The following is a 19745-nucleotide window of genomic DNA, read 5'->3' on the forward strand; positions in this document are numbered from 1 at the left end:
TCAAAATCTTGCAGTAATTCTCCAACAGTGACCCTAATGGACTATATATCTTAGCCAACTATTATACTTTTACCTTCTAATTTCTATCAACTCTTGGGTGGATGCCATCCAAGTCCTGACAGTGTCTATCTATATTTATATTTAATAATATCATTTTGATCCATTACACTATACTAAATCCAGTTAACACAATGCCTACAGTTAAAAATAGATTATCTTCAAGATTACTGTAAGATAATCAACAAGGCAATTTTAGAGAAAGGTAAAACACTTCATATTAAATATAATACTGAAACCCAATTCTCCCATTTGGGGATCCAAATGTCTATGCGCAAACAGCAGATTTCTAGGAAATTCAAGGATACCACTATTCTCCCAAAAGTTCAAAACCTAAGACTGCTTCAGAATGAGTAAGAATTTCATATATAACCACCCCTCCTAAAATAAAATAGCATTTATTTCCTGCCTTTCTTCCTAGAGCCCCCATCCCTACCCACATCTATATATACACATACAAACTAAAATCAGGTTGATAAAAACCTACAGTAGTTCTTAAATGCCTCTCAAATTAAATTTAACCTCCTCAGCCTCTCTATTCTTTCTAAATCTTCAAATGGACTCTCCTCTACTACACTCACTTGTTGTTACTACTTGACTCACCACTTCAGCCAAGGAAGTCTACTTGCTATTTACCTCCCTACAGAATGCTTAGGTTATAAGCACCCACTCAAGAAAGTCTTCTGATTAATACTCTCTAACAATAATCACCCAAGGAACTTACGCCCTTTTTCTCTTTATGGGTCAGGTCCCAGCTCATACTATAATCCTCAAACTTTTTCTCCCTGCACATCACCCCAATTCCCAATACAGCGCTACACACACAATAAGCACTCAAATATTTAAATGTGACATTTGCACAGCAAACAATAAAAAGCAGAGAGAAATAGAAATATATGGTTTTCCACAGTTTAGCACAACCATAACAATGTGACAGTAACATGGTAGTCAGGATGCCAGTAGCTCTCAACATTATGCATCCACAGTCAAAGCCAAAGCAACATTTCCACAACCAACAGAGATCCTTAGAGCAACTCAGAGTTATAGCCATTTTACAAAGAACAATTTTGTACATAATTCATAAAAGGGACTGCCAGGTTTGGGAATTGTAGTGAACCATCATGTAGAAGACTGCCAGCTGCAATCACACCTTCCAATACAGTGGACTAAAATTTCAGTGAAATTATTAAGTCCTCCAACATTACAGAAGACAATAAGACAATTCAGAACATAAAAACAGCTCTAAGTCTTAAAACAAATTTTTAAGATTTTATTTATTCACAAGAGACAGAGAGAGAGAGGCAAAGACACAGGCAGAGAGAGAAGCAGGCTCCATGCAGGGAGCCCGATGTGGGGCTCAATCTCAGGACTCCAGGATCAAGCCCTGGGCTGAAGGCTCAACTGCTGAGCCACCCAGGCATCTCAGTCTCAAAATTTCTATAATCAAGTCACAGAATAATTTCTATCATTAACTGGAAAAGATAAACACTGCTGAAAACATATTACCAAGAATATTAACCATAACATTTCACTGCTGCAAAACCAAACTAACCTGATTTTAACTATTTTCAATAGAATGCCAACTGCATCTATATGATTCAGGACAATTCCTTGCCAACAAGAGCACAATTTAGGAATAGCCTCAAGACACTGTCAGTACCAAACTGACAAAGGCATTTGACAGTAAGCTGAAATCTAGTTGAGACTAGATATCCAGGACGCCTGGGTGGCTCAGCGGTTGAGCGTCTGCCTTCGGCTCACAGCGTGATCCTGGGATCCAGAATCAAGTCCCACATCAGGCTCCCTGCACAGAGTCTTTTTCTCCCTCTGTCTCTCTCTGTCTCTCTCATAAATGAATAAATAAAATCTTAAAAAAAGACTAGATATCCTGCAGGGCTCCTGGGTGGCTCCGATGGTTAAGTGTCTACCTTCAGCTCAGGTCATGATCCCAGGGTTCTGGGATTGAGCCCACATCCAGCTCCCAAGTCAGCAGGAAGTCTGCTTCTGCTTCTTCCTCTGCCTCTACCCCTGCTTTTGCAAAAGATCGGCAGGGGGCTGGGGCTGGCTCTTACTCTTGCTCTCCCCCCGCCCCAAAATGAATAAATTAAAAAATCCTTAAAAAAAAAGACTAGATATCCTGAAATAAAACATGATTGCTATAGTCATTTAGGTGAAATCAAAGCAGTTTGCACAATCCTTTTCATTCTTACTGGTGAAGGCACAGAAATAAAGGAGCACCCTCAACTAGTAGAAACAGAACCAGATGGGAATGCAGAACTGTTCAAGGGGTAGTCCCATGATGTATTTTTTTTAAAGACTGATTTATTATTCATGAGAGACACACGGGGAGAGAGAGAGGCAGAGACACAGGCAGAGCGAGAAGCAGGCTCCCCCTGCGGGGAGCCTGATGGGGGACTTGATCCCCGATCCCAGGATCACGCCCCGAGCAGAAGGCAGACACTCAACCACTGAGCCACCCAGGCGTCCCTCCCATGATGTATTTTAACACTGTTTTACTTCTTTGGTAGGGCACAATGACAAGCTTTCTATTAACAGGTTAGATATTGAAAAACATGGTTGTGTCTCCCACTTTAGTTTTCCCTTCTCATCATACTCTTACAGTTTCATATAAGGTCAGCATCAGTGACTGCTCTGCCACACATATAAACAATTGGAAACCAGAGCCAAAGGGATCAGAGTTCAAGATGTGGGGCCACAGCTATGTAAGAGGACAAAAGTGAGTTCATACTAAATCAACAAGAGAAGGGTGGAACCAACCCTGATTAATTAAGGGAAGGAACTTACTGTGACAACTAGGTGGACAAGTGAACTCTGAGCCTTTGCAAGAACAGGCTCCAAGCCCCAGTGGCAGCACATACATGGTTCCCCCCCATAATTCTTTGGGGTAACTAGCTAGATAGTACTGCAATAAAAATTAGAAAAAGCCACTCTAATTTATATATTACATACACTGAGTATTTCTGAAAGGATACAGAAAAAAATCAGTTTCATTGGCTATCTCCAAGAGCAGCTGGGAGACTTTTCATTGTATCCATACAAAAAGCAATGAACAAAATAATAATAAATGTTAAAGTCTTAAAATTAACTGGAAAAATAATCAATAGATGTCAAAATTAAAAAGTGATTTCAGATCTTTTGCACAAATTACTAAATTAAGCTGCAGTTTCTGAACCTGTAAAACAGGAACTAAGGGAGAGTAGGATGTGGTCAGTGGTTTTCAAACTCTACTCAAGGGCTGCCTTTCAGGATGGGTGCCCTCTGGGCCCATCATCCCTTTTTAAAATATTTTATTTCTTCTCTTCTGTGTTTACTTTCAAGATATTTCAAGCTCAATCAAAAGAAACAAAGAAAAAAAGACAAACAAAAACCCAGACCCTTAAACAGAGAACAAAGCAGAGATTGCCAGAGGGGAGCAAGTGGGGTAAATAGGTGAAGGGAATTAAGATACATTTACTGTGATGAGCACTGAGTAATGTGCAGAATTGCTGAGTCACTATGCTGTACACCTGAATGTTAATTACATTTGAATTTTTAAAAATGACTACCAAGAGAAAATGATATTAAATTTTTAAAAATGACTACCAAGAGAAAAAAAATGATATTTATAATGAAGTTTTAATATCTTACTTCACCATTACTGGCTGTGTGATCCCAAGAAAGTTACATGATCCTTGACTATTTTTTTTAATTGGTAAAACTGGCAATAATGCCATCTACTTCAAAGGATCATTGTAAGCATTAAGACCAACATCTGAAACAACTGGCACAGTATCTGAGCACATAGCGGATTTTCAATAAATGATAGCTAACATAATTACTTTAATTAATCACTTCCAGACTTGTTGCAAAATTAAACGACCACTTAGCTTGGTTATGTATTCTTCATTTTTTCTGGATTCCTACACTCCCCATCATTACCTCTTAAGTTTCTATCTTCTTTCCCTAACTACATCAAAAGTTCTAAGGACCAGTCTTACTTTTTTTTGTATCTTTCAAAGACCCTAATGCAGTGTGAACTTAATGTCTGCCAGCTGGGCCTCACTTGTTTGCCAGAAAACATCTGTAATTTAGGGACCCTGGATGGCTCAGCGATTGAGCGTCTGCCTTCAGCCCAGGGCATGATCCTGGGGTCCCGGGATCAAGTCCCACATCGGGCTTCCTGCATGGAGCCTGCTTCTCTCTGTCACTCATGAATAAATAAATAAAATCTTAAAAAAAATCTGCAATTTAGACCAAAAAATTTAAGAACGAATCCAAAACCTGGTTTGGATACTATTGCCTCAATTCTACCACTTTTAATTATGTTGAAAGAAAGAAGAATAAGCTACTGAGGAACAAATTTTGCAGCCTACTTTTCATGTCACTGATCCATATAGTGGCATCTTAACTATTTCATATTACAGATTAAGGCCCTTTATCCACTACTCCTTGAAAATCAATTAACTGTTACAAATACCTATCAGAATATACCCAAATTTAAATCAAAACCACCCAAAGAAACTATGTCATGTTCTGCACTTTTACAGGCAGTTTAAAGAGATGTAGAATTTCTTGCAGTAAGGATAAATTCCATGCTCCCTCATGTAACTTGCTAGATAAAGCGAATTTTTTAAAACAACACAGATTCAGTCAAAGCAATTTCAACCATGTTAAATAAACGAACATTTCTAAATTCTTAACTTTACTCCATGCAAAAACCTATTTAATGTCTGAAGTAGCAAGCTGTTTCTTTCTCGGCTTTTGTAATAATAACCATTAAAATTTTTACTCACAGGATTGTACTGAAGAGCAGAGACGTAAGCTTGTACTGCCCCTTCCATGTCACCTGCTGCTACCAATGCGGCTGCCAGGTTAATGTAACCATCGATGAAATCTGGTTTGAGACGTAATGCATGCCGGTAATGCTCAATTGCTTCCTGCAACTGCCCTCTTTCCTTGTACACATTCCCCAAATTCGAATAGGCTTCTGCCAGAAGGGGGTTCTGTTTAATTGCCAGAGTGCTAAAGTGAGCAGATCTGGAAAAAGCGAAGAAAATTGTTGACACATGGGTATGCACGTTACAAAAAGAAGGTATGGCCCATAAGCAACTAAGTTTCTGAAGCTCCTGCGCCATCACTGCTAACTGTATAACAATACATTATCTTTTAGCTACTGTATAGTAGGAAAAATTTTGGAAATCAAAGTTTTTCAAAAGTAGGGGTATCCCAGATCTCAAATTGGAATTCTTTTTCCTTAGGAGATAAAATCTTATTAAAGTTTTCTTACCAAATTGCCACATTGTAAGGCATAAACACTAAGATCAAGAATGAAAATGCTATGTGCGTGATCCTTTTTACATTTGTTGATAAAATGTAATGACACTCATCTTCAAATGTTTAAACAAGCCAGAATGGCAATTTATTAAAAGGATAAGAACACAGATTCTTCCCTTTTGATTAATTCAACTGATTAGCTAAAAGTAGTATATCATAATGATGTGTGGATTTGCAATTTGAACCACATATGCACCTCCTACCACAGCAATATATACCATCATTTCTGAGCATTTCCATTTCTCAAGCTGACACATCTTACAAAGGTGAGACTGGATGCTCAGATATATACTAAGAATAATTTATTACCTAAACAGAGTTAAGAAGGCAAATGTAGGTGGAAAAATCTAGAAAAGGTCCCTTGTCATACTGATAATATAACCATCACCACAAAAGAAGGGGAGAAAAACTGGCAGCTGGGCATGTCACAAGTGGGCAAAGAGCAGATGTGCGTTGGTGGCTCAGTTAGCAACCCAGTACCAAAAAATTTCAAGTTCAAATATTTAAGTATCATTTTTTAAGCTCAGCACCCAGAGGCAGCAATCACCAGCAGGTACCCCCACATCTCCTACCTGTCCAGCCTTCGACACTGGAAGTGTATAGATGAAAGTAATAAAAGCACACCAGTATTGTCTGGCTCTTGTCTCCAGAGCTGCATGCAGTGTCTCTCTGCTGCCTCAAAATCTCCTGCCTGATATTCTCGATGTGCCAACTCAGCTAACCCTTGGAAGGAAAGCATACGTTTCGTTGGTTCTGGAGAATCATCAAAACATTTGAGGGAAGGAGGGGGGAAAACAAAAAGTTAGAAATGCCAACAAAAAAATGTAAAAATATGGTATATTAAACTTAAAGATGAAAACGCTTGAAACTATGTAAAGCACTAGAGTGTTCTGCACGTTATTTATACCTCCAAGTTAACATCAGGTGCAGAATTGGCATTTTTAGAATACACCATTAACTTTTCTTTCCCAGACTAGATAAAAACACTTCCGAATAAGATTACATTTTATGAACAAAAATACTTTGTACTTTTAAATTATATATAAGTCAGAAGGAGTATCTGAAGATCACTAAACATTATTCCCTATACCTTAGTTAACACACAGAAACAAAATATAAAACGTGATTTGCAAGGTCACAAAGACTTAATGTCAGAATATCCTACTGGAAACATAATACTCTGTCACATGTTTCAGGTTGGATTTGTGGGGGGGGGGGTGGGATATTGGTAACAATCTCTCTTTTAACCTGAGAGAGCGCCAGATGCCTTTTAACTCTTAAAATTACACCTATTATTTGTAGATTTCTCAATTTAATTTTTTAAATTAAGGGATATACTAGAAGCCAGCATAAGAGGGGGGGGAAACTCTAAAAGTCAAGGTGCTATTTTTAAAACAGCTGATAAGATAAATTAGTCTCTCAAGAACCAAAATACTTGAGGGATCATCAAACGTTTTAAATAAAGACCCAAGATTATACTGCTCCTCTATTATCCCAAATTCATGGTGGAGACCAAATTAGCTAAATTCCACCCACGCTGGTTTAAGACGAGCATTTTCCAAAAAGCTCTGATACTAAAAGGATTAAGACATTGCAAACAACCCTATATAAACCAGTTACCTACAACTGCAATGATTTTTAAGAATGGGAAAATGCTAAAATATAAAACCATTCGATAAAGTGGGACAGAATGAACAACAAATGAAAAACACTTTGCTCTGTGTAAGTGACTTAATTCAAATTCATAATGAGAAAGAGTATAGCTAAAGCCCAGAGACTGCGAGTAAAACAACAGACTGCCTAAGTTTCCACTGTAAACACTTAAACAGTGATATATTACTAGGAATTTGACCATAGCACTTTCATTAGAAGTTTGGAATAGGAAACCATGTACAAATTATTTAAATTCTACCAAGGTCACAGTGACAAGTCAAATTTGAGCCTTGCTCCCCAACCCTTAGGGCTGGCAAGTGATCTGTATACTCAGGAAAGCAAAGTAAATTTCCTGACAGAATGTAAAGCTGACCACTACACAAGAGCAGACTCCCATCCAAATCCGGGTAAAGTTTCTCAAATAGAAACTAATGAATTAATCACATTTTAGACAAATCTCTTGAACTTCCTAGCTCCTCGTTTTAACACATAACTTTGTCAACTTTTCAAAGCCCCTTATTTGCTAATATCAACACCTGAAATGACAACGTCCTCAAACAAAATACACACAGAAAAGGACCAGCTAGTACAAAATCTTCCATCTTTAAGGATCCCTGGCAGAAAGGAGAACACAAATTATAAATCCCACTACCCACAATCTCACATAAGATGCAACTGAAGATTCGCCTACTACTTACTGCACAATGTCCACAAATACTAAAACCCTTGATATGTCTCAACTGAGAAACAACAAAATAACCTCGTGAGAAACCTAAGAACCGCAGCCCAGTTCCCCCCCGCTCCTTCCGCCCCAAATAGCCTCAATATGGAAAGGCAGCTGAAGGACACTCCTATAATTTGTTTCTCTTATTTTTAGTAGAGAATGCTCTCGATTGAATTGTCTAAAAGGGCAACCGCCTTGCACTTGTGCAGCTACACTCCAGTTGCTTTACAAACTCTTCAAGCAGGGATGAAAACTTAAAAAAATACACACCCTATGAATAAAGAGATACTAAGCTAAAGAATGGGGATGGAAGACCCAGAGGCGGCGGCGGAGGAATACAGGGAGAAAGTAACACAAAGCAGGCATTCGGCGGGCAGGGTGGTCAATGCCCAGGCACCAGCTAAGCTCCAGCATGGTTTCTCCCCAAAGGGTAGGAAGTGGACCGCAGGGCTGGCAACCTCGCGAAGGGAAGGGTGTGGTTCCCCGCGGGAGGGGAGGAAAGACGGGATGGGAAATCCAGGCTGGGGGCAGCGGGTAGAATCGGGCGATGGCAAAAGGAACCCCTGGAAATTTCCAATCTAAACCGGGGCCGCTCGACAGAAGGAACACCAAAAAGGCGATGCTTAGCGGGGTGTTGCTCAGTATCCCCTCTTCTCGAGATTACTTACAGCACACCAAAGAGCTTTTGCTCGTCCTCGGGTGATGCAAAGTGAGGACATGATTACACCGGAATGGCACCCCCGCCCTAGACTGACAGAGAAGAACCAAATCCGGCTAAGGGGAAAGGGTTGGACGGGGGTCGGGAGGGCAGAGAGGTGGGGACGGTGGCCTGAATGAGGGGAGAAAACTGCTGCGAAGGAGAGTGAAAGGGCAGAGATTCCAATGCAGTCCATTCCGAGACATTCTAAGAGCACACGTGTGATAGAAGCGTCCCGAAAGAGTAGGAAGCTAGAAAATTGATGGGATTAAACAAGAAAAAAATGGAAGCAGAAAGGAAGCAAGAATGAGGAAATGTACAAGGAGCGGACAGAGGAAAACCCAAAAACAGATGCCGGTAGACGACGGAAAGCTCAGCAATGCCACTGATGTAATGAGGATGGCCGGGGGAAGGAAGGGAGTGATGAGAGAACGGCGCGAGACCCCAACAGGGCATCTGCCAAGGTAGAACGGACACCGGTACCTGTGCTGTCGGCCACGTTGCCCACGGAAGACGCCATCTGGAGCTTCTTGAGAACGAGAGGAGGGTAATTGACCCGCTGCCGCCACTACTGGCAAGAATGTTTCTGGAGGTAGTAGGAAGAGGGCGGCAGCCGTACCAGTGTTTTGGCAGGCCTAAGAGGCGGCAGCAGTCACAGGTTTCGAACCTTAGGAACTCTGGTTGGCCATCTACCTCTCACGGTCTTGAAATGGCGGCGACGGCTCCTCGGCCGAAACAACACGGGCCGGAACTACTTTCTGTTACAATCAAGTACCAGCGCGGAAGTAGCGCGGTAACCAGCGCTACCGACAAAATGACTATAATCAAAGTCGCTAGCTCTCGTGTAACCTTCCGCCCAGGGCCCATTGCGACAAACACGATTGTGTCGAGAGCGCATGCGAGCAACTCTGTCAACCCTACTGGCGCTTAGGACACTGGCTGGGGCAGGAGCGGCCAAGTTTTTCAATAGCGAAGCGGAGGGTTAAATAACTCCGTCTATACGACGGGAATATTTTTGTCGGAGTTGTTATAGTCTGTTGCCTAGCCGGTAATGTAGATTTTTCATATCAGTGCCAGAGGCGTCTAAAATATTTCATCAACTTTATTCAGGTAAAAATTGATAGTTACAGGGTCGAGGGATCAATCTGAGCAAGTGCATTTAAAGGTTTATATTTCAAAGACTGAGCTGTTGTTCAAAATGATGGCAGAGAAGGTTATAATTTGACGAGTCTTAATTCTGATTCCAGACACTGGTTTTAAGCACTTTTGATGAAAAACACTGATACTTTCACAGGGCCAAGTGAACCCAGACATCTCAGATCGCACCCATATAGCCCGAAATTTCAAAATCATCTGGGTGTTCAGTGTAGTTCCTCCCACAGCATTAGGGCAAATGCTTCATAACTCAGGGACATGCTAAGAGTTTGTATTCCAAAGGCAACCATAAAAAAATGTTAAAGATGATTCGTATTCGTCAAAATCCTTGACTCTCTCCTGAGTCTTAACTTCACTGCCACCAGATAGCTTTGTATATACTAACCATCAATGATTCCATTTAGCTCAAAGCAGTTCAACAATGACAGTTGAATTCACTTGCTAACTACCTAAAACCACACATCCAGATTGAGTCTGAATTGCCTCCACTTCCCTGAACAAATCAACTCTTAAATTCTCATAGTTTCAAGCCCATTGTTCAGATATTTTGTAACACTGGTATTAATATATATCTCCTTGCAGAAAGGATTTAAAGTAACTTGCCACATCAGCAAGAAATTATTATAAGCCCATGGAGGGAACAAGTTGGATCTCTCAGAGCGTTTTTATTAAAAAAAAAAAAGTTATCCTTGATCTCAGAAAACAGGTCAGTGAATTTCTTCAAAACGTTTCTACTACCCAGTCATTTGACTATGATAAATAAATTAAAAAATCTAAAAACCCACCTAAGCCCTCGAGTTCTACTTCAGTTTCTTCAAAACAGTTCACAAGCTGTTCATTACATTTGTGAATGCAGAGAAAATTCATGAAAATTTCTTCCATCACATCCGATGATTAATAGTCACATGCAGGGAAAAAGACAACGTTCCCTACACAAACTCTCTCTAGAAATTGGGTACCAACCTCTTCTCTCAAATTGATTTAACTGGGAACACCTTTTCGCTCCCTTCTCCTTGCAGATGCCCCATCTGTGGCGAATAAATTCAGCTTTTCAACTTTTAGAACAGATTTCTCAGATTCCACTGGCAGATGTTGAGGCCTTCCTGATTAGTGGGTGCTAGCTAATTAAGTAAAACTCTGTTGTTCAGTGTCAGATCATGTTCCCTGTCAGGCAGCCTATTTAGCATATCCATACTTGTGGTCTAATTTTCCTTATCCTGAGAGAAGTGTCAGAGGATATTATGGTATATTTTGCTGCTGTGAAAGGCTGGACGGTGAGGCTCACAGGGGTTCAATCGGGAAAAACCCCAGCTGAAGTCTCAAGAACCCCCTCCAGGTGCCTTCCAGGAATAGCACCTGAAAGGTTTAGTTTGTAGGACTTACTCATTGGACAAACACACCTTCTTTGGCAAGTTACTTTTACTAGCCCCTCTCTTTGTGCAAGGCACGGTGGGGGGCACAAAAACCAACGAGACGAGATCTTTGCCCCCAAGGAATTCGAAGCCCAGTCAGGTAGACACAAAAAGCCACCGGAGCATAAAACAGAAGAGTATTATTTAGGTGAGAAAATGCATTAAGGTCTGTAAATATCTGGAGAGGGAACTAGTCACTTTGGGCTGGAGGCCCGACCAGGGGCATTGGAGAGGATGCTTTGGTGTATTCTCTTGCACACCAATTTCTAGTTATTTATTTTTTCTCTCTCCCTGTGACGTGCAGCGATTCTAAAGTCAGAATCATCCGAAACAAACCAGCCCCTTCTTCCACCCCAGCCCCAAACTTTGCCTGCCCGCTAACATCGCCGATGGCGCATTCGGTTTTTGTTAACGTGCAGCAGATTACCACAACGTTTAGCGGCTTAAACCCGCACACATCTCTCGGCACTCGCGCCGGCTTTGGGCGAGCGAGCGGGAGTCAGGCTCTGGCCGGGCCGCCGCCGCCACCACCCGCCGCGCCGCCGCCGGAAATGGCTCCAAGGGTTAAATGAAGCTGGAGACACACACGCGGGTGCATGGAGCCCCGCAGGCTCTCCAGATGTTCGCGAATAACCTTCCAGAGAGAGACTGAGCCCCCCCCAACCCCCACCCCGGGATCGGAGAACGAGTCGCAACCGGGAAGTAGTCCCCGAAACCTTCCAGAAATCTTTGAACCTGAATAAAAGTAACCGGGAAACTGACTTCGTGGTGGTACAATAACCATCCCTAGCCAGTGTTGGGAAAATACCACTCCTTATTTGGTAGCTGCTAAGGTGGACATCTGGCCAGCTGTGATGGCCACAGTGGAGATTAAAACGGTGTGGGGGAAATAGATCAAAGAGTCACAGCTTAACGGGTAAAGAGGCGGCTTTCTGCAGAACAAAAGCAGAAAGGCGAGGGGAACACACCCTCTGGGAGCTCCGCCAGCTGAGGATACCTTTTCCTCTCTCAGCCCCGAGAGTCTTTAAAGATCTGAGAGCTCAAAGACCAATAAAGTCCACTGCCCTTGGCCATCACCACTAACGTCCTACCCTGTGCCTCTTGACCCACAAACTCTAAGGAGAGGTGGATCAAAATGGAGGAGGCAAGAGGCACAGCTTTGGTTCATTCTCCCAATCCAAATCCAGCACGGAATGACGTTTGAAAAGATTCCTCACAGTCTTCAGCCTGCAACTGTTTGCCAGGAAAAAAATAATTCATAAAAGAGTCCAGAATCTCAGAATGGACGCTTGCATCATCACCTCAATGAACACGTGTCTGCTGGACTCAGTACTGCATCTGGTGTTCTGTGCCTGCAGACACTTCTCCCATGGAAGTTTCTAGGGTTCCTTCTCAAGTGGATGGGAGGGTACTCTTTCTCCGAAAATGGAAGTCAAGTGGACCAGGGCCTACAGTCATTGCCCCAGAGATCTTTGTGGATCCGTCTGTTAATGGCTTGTTGACACCATGGGTGTCACATTGCAGAGGCCAAGAGCAAGTCATGATGATGTCCCCCCCACGCTCATCATCACTACCTCCAATGCAGAATAATCACATCCAAAGGAACTTTAGTGGACTCACCAGCACAGACATCCTTGTGTCTAAAATTATGTGCTATCATTTGAATTTTGATCCTGACTCTGCTCCTGGGGTTGTAAGAGTTTATGACTCAATGGAAGGTAGTGGTCATATGGTTGTGACAAGCTTTACAGTGTTGCTGAAAAAAACTTGTGAAATAAAGATGATACTGGAAACCAGTCACATACCGGGGGGCAGAAGGAAAATCTAGTCAATGTGCCAGATGGTTCTTTTCTTGTTCTCAATAGTTCTGATGACTGTTACCTTCTAAGCTGGGGCTTTCAGGTGCCTGGGCGGCTCAGTTGGTTAAGCATTTGCCTTCAGCCCAGGTCATGATCCCAGAGTGCTGTATGGCATCTGGATCCCTGCTCAGCAAGGAGGCTGCTTCTCTGTCTCTCCCCCTCTCCTCCTGCTCTTGCTCTCTCTCTCTCTCTGAAATAAATAAAATCTTTTTTAAAAAGATCAGCTCGAGCTTTCGCTCCCATGGTAAACACTTCACACCAGAATTGAACACTCAAACAGAGGGTTTCACTTTGATGAACAACCAGATGTGGATGGACAAATTCCTGATCTGATTAAATATTCAACCAGGGACTCTGAAAACGGAGCTTTTTGTTATTCAGGGCCATAGTTGCCTGAATCTGCAATTAACCCTATCAGACTGACCGAGTATCATGATTCATGCAGGTGCGTTCTTTGTAATACCTGTCTCACTTTGTTATGTTATACCAGAATGGACTTAATTCAAAATCTGCCCTTGCCAAACAAAATGAAAGATTAGTGACAGGAGAAACATTAATGAAAATTAGGAGAACCCTGCATCTTGCACTCTGAGTTCAAGAAAACAATTGAAATATGGTTTACAAACTTTCATTGCTATTAAAATCTTTTGCTGCTACAACTCTTAGAATTTTTGACGAAAAGACTAATCAATTTGTTCAGGAGTAGGGAAGTGTAGGCAAGGTGTCCTGAGCTTCCTTTTAGCTCCTTACAAAGGAAAGTCTTGAGATTTTAGAAGTGTGAATTATCTTCTATCATGGGCAGAAAAAAAATCACAATGTGAATTATCACATTCTCCTTAATCCACGACCCCCCACTGTCCTTTGCTGCTCTCTGTTGTGATTTCTATGCATTGAGAGCACATTGCTTGTGTATTCAACCCAAAGTAAAGTCGAATGAAAGTTTTACTTTTTTAAAGATTTTATTTATTTATGCATGAGAGACACGCACAGAGAAAGGCAGAGACACAGGCAGAGGGAGAAGCAGGCTCCATGCAGAGAGTCCGACGTGGGACTCGATTCCGGGTCCCCAGGATCATACCCTGGGCTGAAGGCAGCGCTAAACCGCTGAGCCACCAAGGCTGCCCAAATGAGAGTTTTAGAATAAAAATTGTTGTCTCCTGAAATGGCCTATTTTCAAAAGATAGTGTTAAAGAGACATATTCATGTGAAAAAAAGCAGAATTTACATAAACACTGAAAACGATTTTTAATCTCATAGTTTATTTTTTCTTTTTTTTATTTATGATAGTCACACAGAGAGAGAGAGAGAGAGAGAGAGAAAGAGAGAGAGGCAGAGACACAGGCAGAGGGAGAAGCAGGCTCCATGCACCGGGAGCCCGAGGTGGGCTCCAGGATCGCGCCCTGGGCCAAAGGCAGGTGCTAAACCGCTGTGCCACCCAAGGATCCCAAGATTTTGTTTATTTTTTCATAGACACACACACACACACACACACACACACACACACACACAGAGGCAGAGACACAGGCAGAGGGAGAAGCAGGCTCCATGCAGGGAGCCCGACGTGGGACTCGAACCTGGGTCTCCAGGATCACACCCCAGGCTGCAGGCGGTGCTAAACAGCTGCACCACCAGGGCTGCCCAATATCATAGTTTAGAAAGATTTAGAATTTAGAATTGACTTTCTTTTCTCAATTATTTTTAAGATTGTGCTACTTTTTTTTTGTTGTGAAAAGTTGAATTTTTCTGTTGCCTTCATTTTCAACCAGGGGTTTGTATATTTTTTAATGGCCTTACATTTAAAAGATCTTAAATGTATGTCACCAATTTAGAAATTGTTGCCTTTTCTGTCCTTAAACTGATACAAATTGCCATAACAAATAAAGACCCATGGAACTGAAACTATTATTAAAGAAAAATTACATGATGTTAGATTCCTATGATAGCAATTTTTGGTGAAACTTTCCTTTGGCAAACATTTTCTCTTAATTTCTTCAGCTTAGTCAACAATTTCTCAGGTGGAACCTGATTGTTCAACTCATTTTCATAAATGGATTGGATCCTCTTTACAACAGTCAACTTTTTATCAAGTTTTTAATTGATTTAGATATAAGGAAAACATTATTTTGCAGTTGGATTCATATTTTTCATTATCTAGTTACTAGTAAAATGTGCTAGATTTGACCCCTGCCCCCACCAGATACTCTAGTTCCAAAATTGTGGAAAATGTGAAGTATTATATGAGAAAAATACTAAAACCATATCACATATGGAAGTCTTATTGCCTACCATATATACTGCCATTTTTTAAAAGATTTTATTTATTCATGAGATACATAGAGGGAGGCAGAGACACAGGCAGAGGGAGAAGCAGGCTCCATGTGGGACTCGATCCTGAGACTCCAGGATCACAACCTGGGCCAAAGGCAGATGCTCAACTGCTGAGCCACCCAGGCATTCCTACACTTCCATTTAAAAAGTTTTTTTGTTTCTTTTTAATTTAGCTAAGTCTTGATTAATTTGGAATCATTAGTTAATCATTTTACCTCTGATTCAGTAGTCTGTGGGGTTATCCCTTGTATTTTTTAGTTATTTTGAGGTGCAGAATGTTTATTCATTGCACAGTGAATACTGCTTTGAGATTATCCAGCACAGAACATGTTTCTAGCTGCACAGCCTTAAAGGGAATTGTTTTTATCTAAGATGAAAAATGTAACTCTATTAGTTTTCTCTATTCTCAAGTGAACACAAGGGTTAAGAGTCTTAAATCAAACTTGTGACTTTGTCATTCAAAATATCTGCATATCACCTGTCTCACATTTAGGTCTTTCATCCATTTTTAATTTATTTTTGTGTATGGTGTAAGAAAGTGGTCTGGTTTCATTCTTCTGCATGTGGTTGTCCAATTACGGATAAATTCTTAGAAACATATAAACTACCAAAACAGAAACAGGAAGAAGCAGAAAATCTGAACAGACCCATAACCAGCAAAGAAGTTGAATCAGTAATCAAAAATCTCCCAACAAACAAGAGTCTAGGGCCAGATGGCTACCCAGGGAAATTTTATCAATCATTTAAAGAAGAATTAATACTTCTTCTTCTAAAACTATTCCAAAAAATAGAAAAGGAAGGAAAACTTCCAAACTCATTCTATGAGGCCAGCATTACCTTGATCTCAAAACCAAAGACCCCACTAACTAAAAAGGATAATCACAGACCAATATCCCTGATGCACATGGATGCAAAAATTCTCGACAAGATACTAGCTAATCGGATCCAACAGTACACTAAAAGGATTTTTCAACACGACCAAGTGGGGTTTATTCCTGGGCTGCCGGGGTGGTTCAACATCTGCCAGTCAATCAACACGATACAGCACAATAATAAAAGAAAGGATAAGAACCATGTGATCCTCTTAATAGATACAGAAAAAGCATTTGACAAAAAACACCATCCTTTCTTAATAAAAACCCTCCACATTGCAGGGATAGAGGGAACATACCTCAACATTATAAAAGCCATATACAAAAGACCCACAGCTAATATCATCCTCAAAAGTCAATAACACGACAGGGGTGCTCACTCTCACTACTGCTGTTCAGCATAGTACTGGAAGTCCTAGCCTCAGCAATCAGACAACAAAAAGATATAAAAGGCCTCTAAATTGGCAAAGAAAAATCAAACTCTCACTCTTCCCAGATGACATGATACTCTATGTAGAAAACCCAAAAGACTCCACCAAAAAATTGCTGGAACTCATACAGGAATTCAGCAAAGTTGCAGGATATACAATCAACACATAGAAGTCTCTTGCAAAGCTACTTATTTCTAAACAATTTTTTGAAGTCTAGTTGACAATGTTACATTAGTTTCAGGTGTAGAACACCGTGATTCAACAACACTATACATTATGCTATGCTCACCGTATGTAGCCACCATCCTTCACCATAAAATGCTATTACAATACCACTGACTAGGGCAGCCTGGGTGACTCAGCAGTTGAGCATCTGCCTTTGGCTCAGGGCGTGATTCTGGAGTCCAGGGATCGTGTCTGAGTTGGGCTCCTTGCATGGAGCCTGCTTCTCTCTCTGCCTGTGTCTGTGCCTCTCTCTGTGTCTCTCATGAATAAATAAAGTCTTTAAAAAGGAAACAATACCACTGACTATACTCTCCATGCTATACCTTTCATTCTCATGACTTATTCATTTCCTAGCTGAAAGCCCATACCTCCCACTCCCCTTCATCCATTTTGCTCCTCCTCCCACCCCCTCTTCCTTCTGGCAACCACCAGTTTATTCTCTGTATTTATGAGTCTGTTTATGCTGGTTTTGTTTGTTCATTTATTCTGTTGGGATTTTTTTTAGATCCCACATATAAGTGAAATCATATGGTATTTGTCTTTCTCTGCATGACTTATCTCACTTAGCGTAATACCCTCTAGGTCCATCCATGTTGTCACAAATGGCAAGATCTCCTTTTTTGTGGCTGAGTACTATTTCTTTATAGATAGTATATGTATGTCACATCTTCTTTATCCATTCATCTATCAATGGACACTTGGTATAGAGAACAAACTGATGGTTACCAGATAGGAAGCGGGGAGGGGAATGAATGAAATAGGTGATGGGGATTAAGGACTACACTTGTCATGATGACCACCGGGTAATATATGGAATTGTTGAATCATATTGTATACCTGAAACTAATATAACATTGTATGTTAACTCTACTGGAATTAATTTTTTTGTTGTTTAAAAAAATGGACCCTTGGGTTGTATCCATAACCTGACTAATGTAAATAATGCTGCAATAAATTACATAGGGGTGCATATATCTTTTCAAATTAGTGTTTTTGTTTTCTTTAGGTAAATACCCAGTAATGGAATTACTGGATCATATGATGTTTCTATTTTTAATTTTTTAAGGTTTATTTATTTATATTAGAGAAAAAGTGGGAGTGGAAGGGGAGGGGAAGAGGAGAGAGAGAGAAGTAGACTCCCTGCTGCATGGAGAGCCCAATGTGGGGTTTGATCTCATGACCCAAGATCATGACCTGAGCCAAAATCAAGAGTTGGATGCTTAACCAACTGAGCCACCCAGGTGCCCCTCTGTTTTTAATTTTTTTAAAGATTTTATTTATTTATTCATGAGAGACACACACGGAGAGAGAGGCAGAGACAGAGACAGAGGGAGAAGCAGGCTCCATGCAGGGAGCCTGATGTGGAACTTGATCCCGGGACTCCAGGATCACACCCTGGGCTGAAGGCAGGCACCAAACCGCTGAGCCACCCAGGGATCCCCTGTTTTTAATTTTTGAGGACTGTTTTCCATAGTGGCTGCACCAGTTTGCATTCCCACCAACAGTGCATGAGGGTTCCTATTTCTCCACATCCTCGATAATACTTGTTATTTCTTGCCATTTCGACTTAGCCATTCTAACTGGTGTAAGCTGATATTGTGGTTTTGATTTGCATTTCCTTGATAATGAATGATGTTGAGCATCTTTTCATGTGTCTGTTCACCATCTGTATGTTTGTACCATCATCTTTGGAAAAGGACTTATTCAGGTCCTTAAACAACTTTTTTTTTTAAAAACAACTTAAGATATATCTAGGATGAGGTAAAAGTCCTTGTGCATCTATATTAGATGGCAAGTATTGACAGAGAGCCACTGTATATTAATAACACCTATTGAAATAACTTCTCCATGTTTCTAGAAGCAATTACATGTATCATTTATGAAATTATGGTACACAAAGGTCTTTGGACTTGCCCCAAGCCCCATTTCATCCCGTGTACATAGCCTGTTCCTCAGGTTTTCCTCATGTGATACCATGTAAGTAAAATCTAGCTATTTAGTGTCAAGTTTAAATTATTCTGATTTTCATGTAAATGTTTTATTTTTTATCTAAATGTTTCAAATTTTCTGTTTTTTGTTGGTTGGAGGGACAAATGTTAATATTATTCTATTAGGGAAGCCAATTTTTATGTGCCTTTGCATATCCATAATATAAAATACTGTAAAGAAAGATGCTGTTATAATGTTATTGGAAATTGTTCAGTTCTGATAGTGTATCAATAAAAATGAGGGCAGCCCCAGTGGCGCAGCGGTTTAGCGCCGCCTGCAGCCTGGGGTGTGATTCTGGAGACCCAGGATAGAGTCCCGTATAGGGTTCCCTGCATGGAGCCTGCTTCTCCCTCTGCCTGTGTCTCTGCCTCTTTCTCTGTGTGTGTCTCTATGAATGAATAAATAAAATATTTAAAAAAACCTATCAATGTCAACATCGCGAGTGTTTTTTTTTAAATGAAAATATTTGCCAAGAAACTAAGTTCGTAAACAGAAAGAAAGGAGTATTATAGGACACTTGGTGGCTCAGTGGTTGAGTGTCTGCCTTCGGCTCAGGTCGTGATCCTGATTTAGAATGTTAGTAACTTTTTTTTCTGTGCAATAATACTAGCTCAGAGGCGTCTGGGTGGCTTAGCGGTTGAGCTGCTGCCTTCCGATCAGGTTGTGATCCTGGAGTCATGGGATCCAGTCCTGCATAGGGCTCCCCACGGGGAGCCTGCTTCTCCCTCTGCCTATATCTCTGCCTCTCTTTGTGTTTCTCATGAGTAAATAAATAAAATCTTGAAAGAAAGGGGTATTTTAGTATTTTCTGCTTTCATATATAAGAGAGAGCCATTTGATGTAGGTAGCACAACATAATGTGAAAGTTTAGCTTTATATGATACTGAAACAGTCTAGTTAAAAATGGAGGAGAAAAAAAGAGATAAAATTTCATCCTCCAGTTTGGTCTAAGTACATTCAGGATATATTTTTGGATTCTATTGAATGGTAAATTAAATGACATATGTAA

General features: G+C 40.8%; 1 protein-coding gene and 1 pseudogene across 2 annotated transcripts in view; one reads left to right on the forward strand and one right to left on the reverse strand.

Annotated features, from left to right (window-relative positions):
- Window positions 1-9210, reverse strand: part of OGT (O-linked N-acetylglucosamine (GlcNAc) transferase) — a 36439-nt gene extending 27229 nt beyond the window's left edge. The window contains exons 1-3 of one of the 2 annotated variants that reach the window (XM_077887575.1): window positions 8949-9210; window positions 5964-6114; window positions 4851-5094 (exon numbers count right to left, since the gene is read on the reverse strand). In XM_077887575.1, coding sequence (XP_077743701.1) covers window positions 4851-5094; window positions 5964-6114; window positions 8949-8985 — 432 coding nt within the window. In that variant the 5' untranslated portion in view covers window positions 8986-9210. Of the gene's footprint in view, window positions 1-4850; window positions 5095-5963; window positions 6145-8948 lie in introns of both variants that reach the window. The other variant, XM_077887574.1, reaches the window with a different exon arrangement.
- A 2211-nt stretch (window positions 9211-11421) lies between these two features.
- On the forward strand, window positions 11422-13448 carry LOC144308884 (suppressor of cytokine signaling 6-like; annotated as a pseudogene).
- The last annotated feature ends 6297 nt before the right edge of the window (window positions 13449-19745 follow it).

The sequence above is a fragment of the Canis aureus genome, chromosome X, assembly GCF_053574225.1.
Source record: "Canis aureus isolate CA01 chromosome X, VMU_Caureus_v.1.0, whole genome shotgun sequence".
In the NCBI taxonomy this organism is placed as follows: Eukaryota; Metazoa; Chordata; class Mammalia; order Carnivora; family Canidae; genus Canis; species Canis aureus.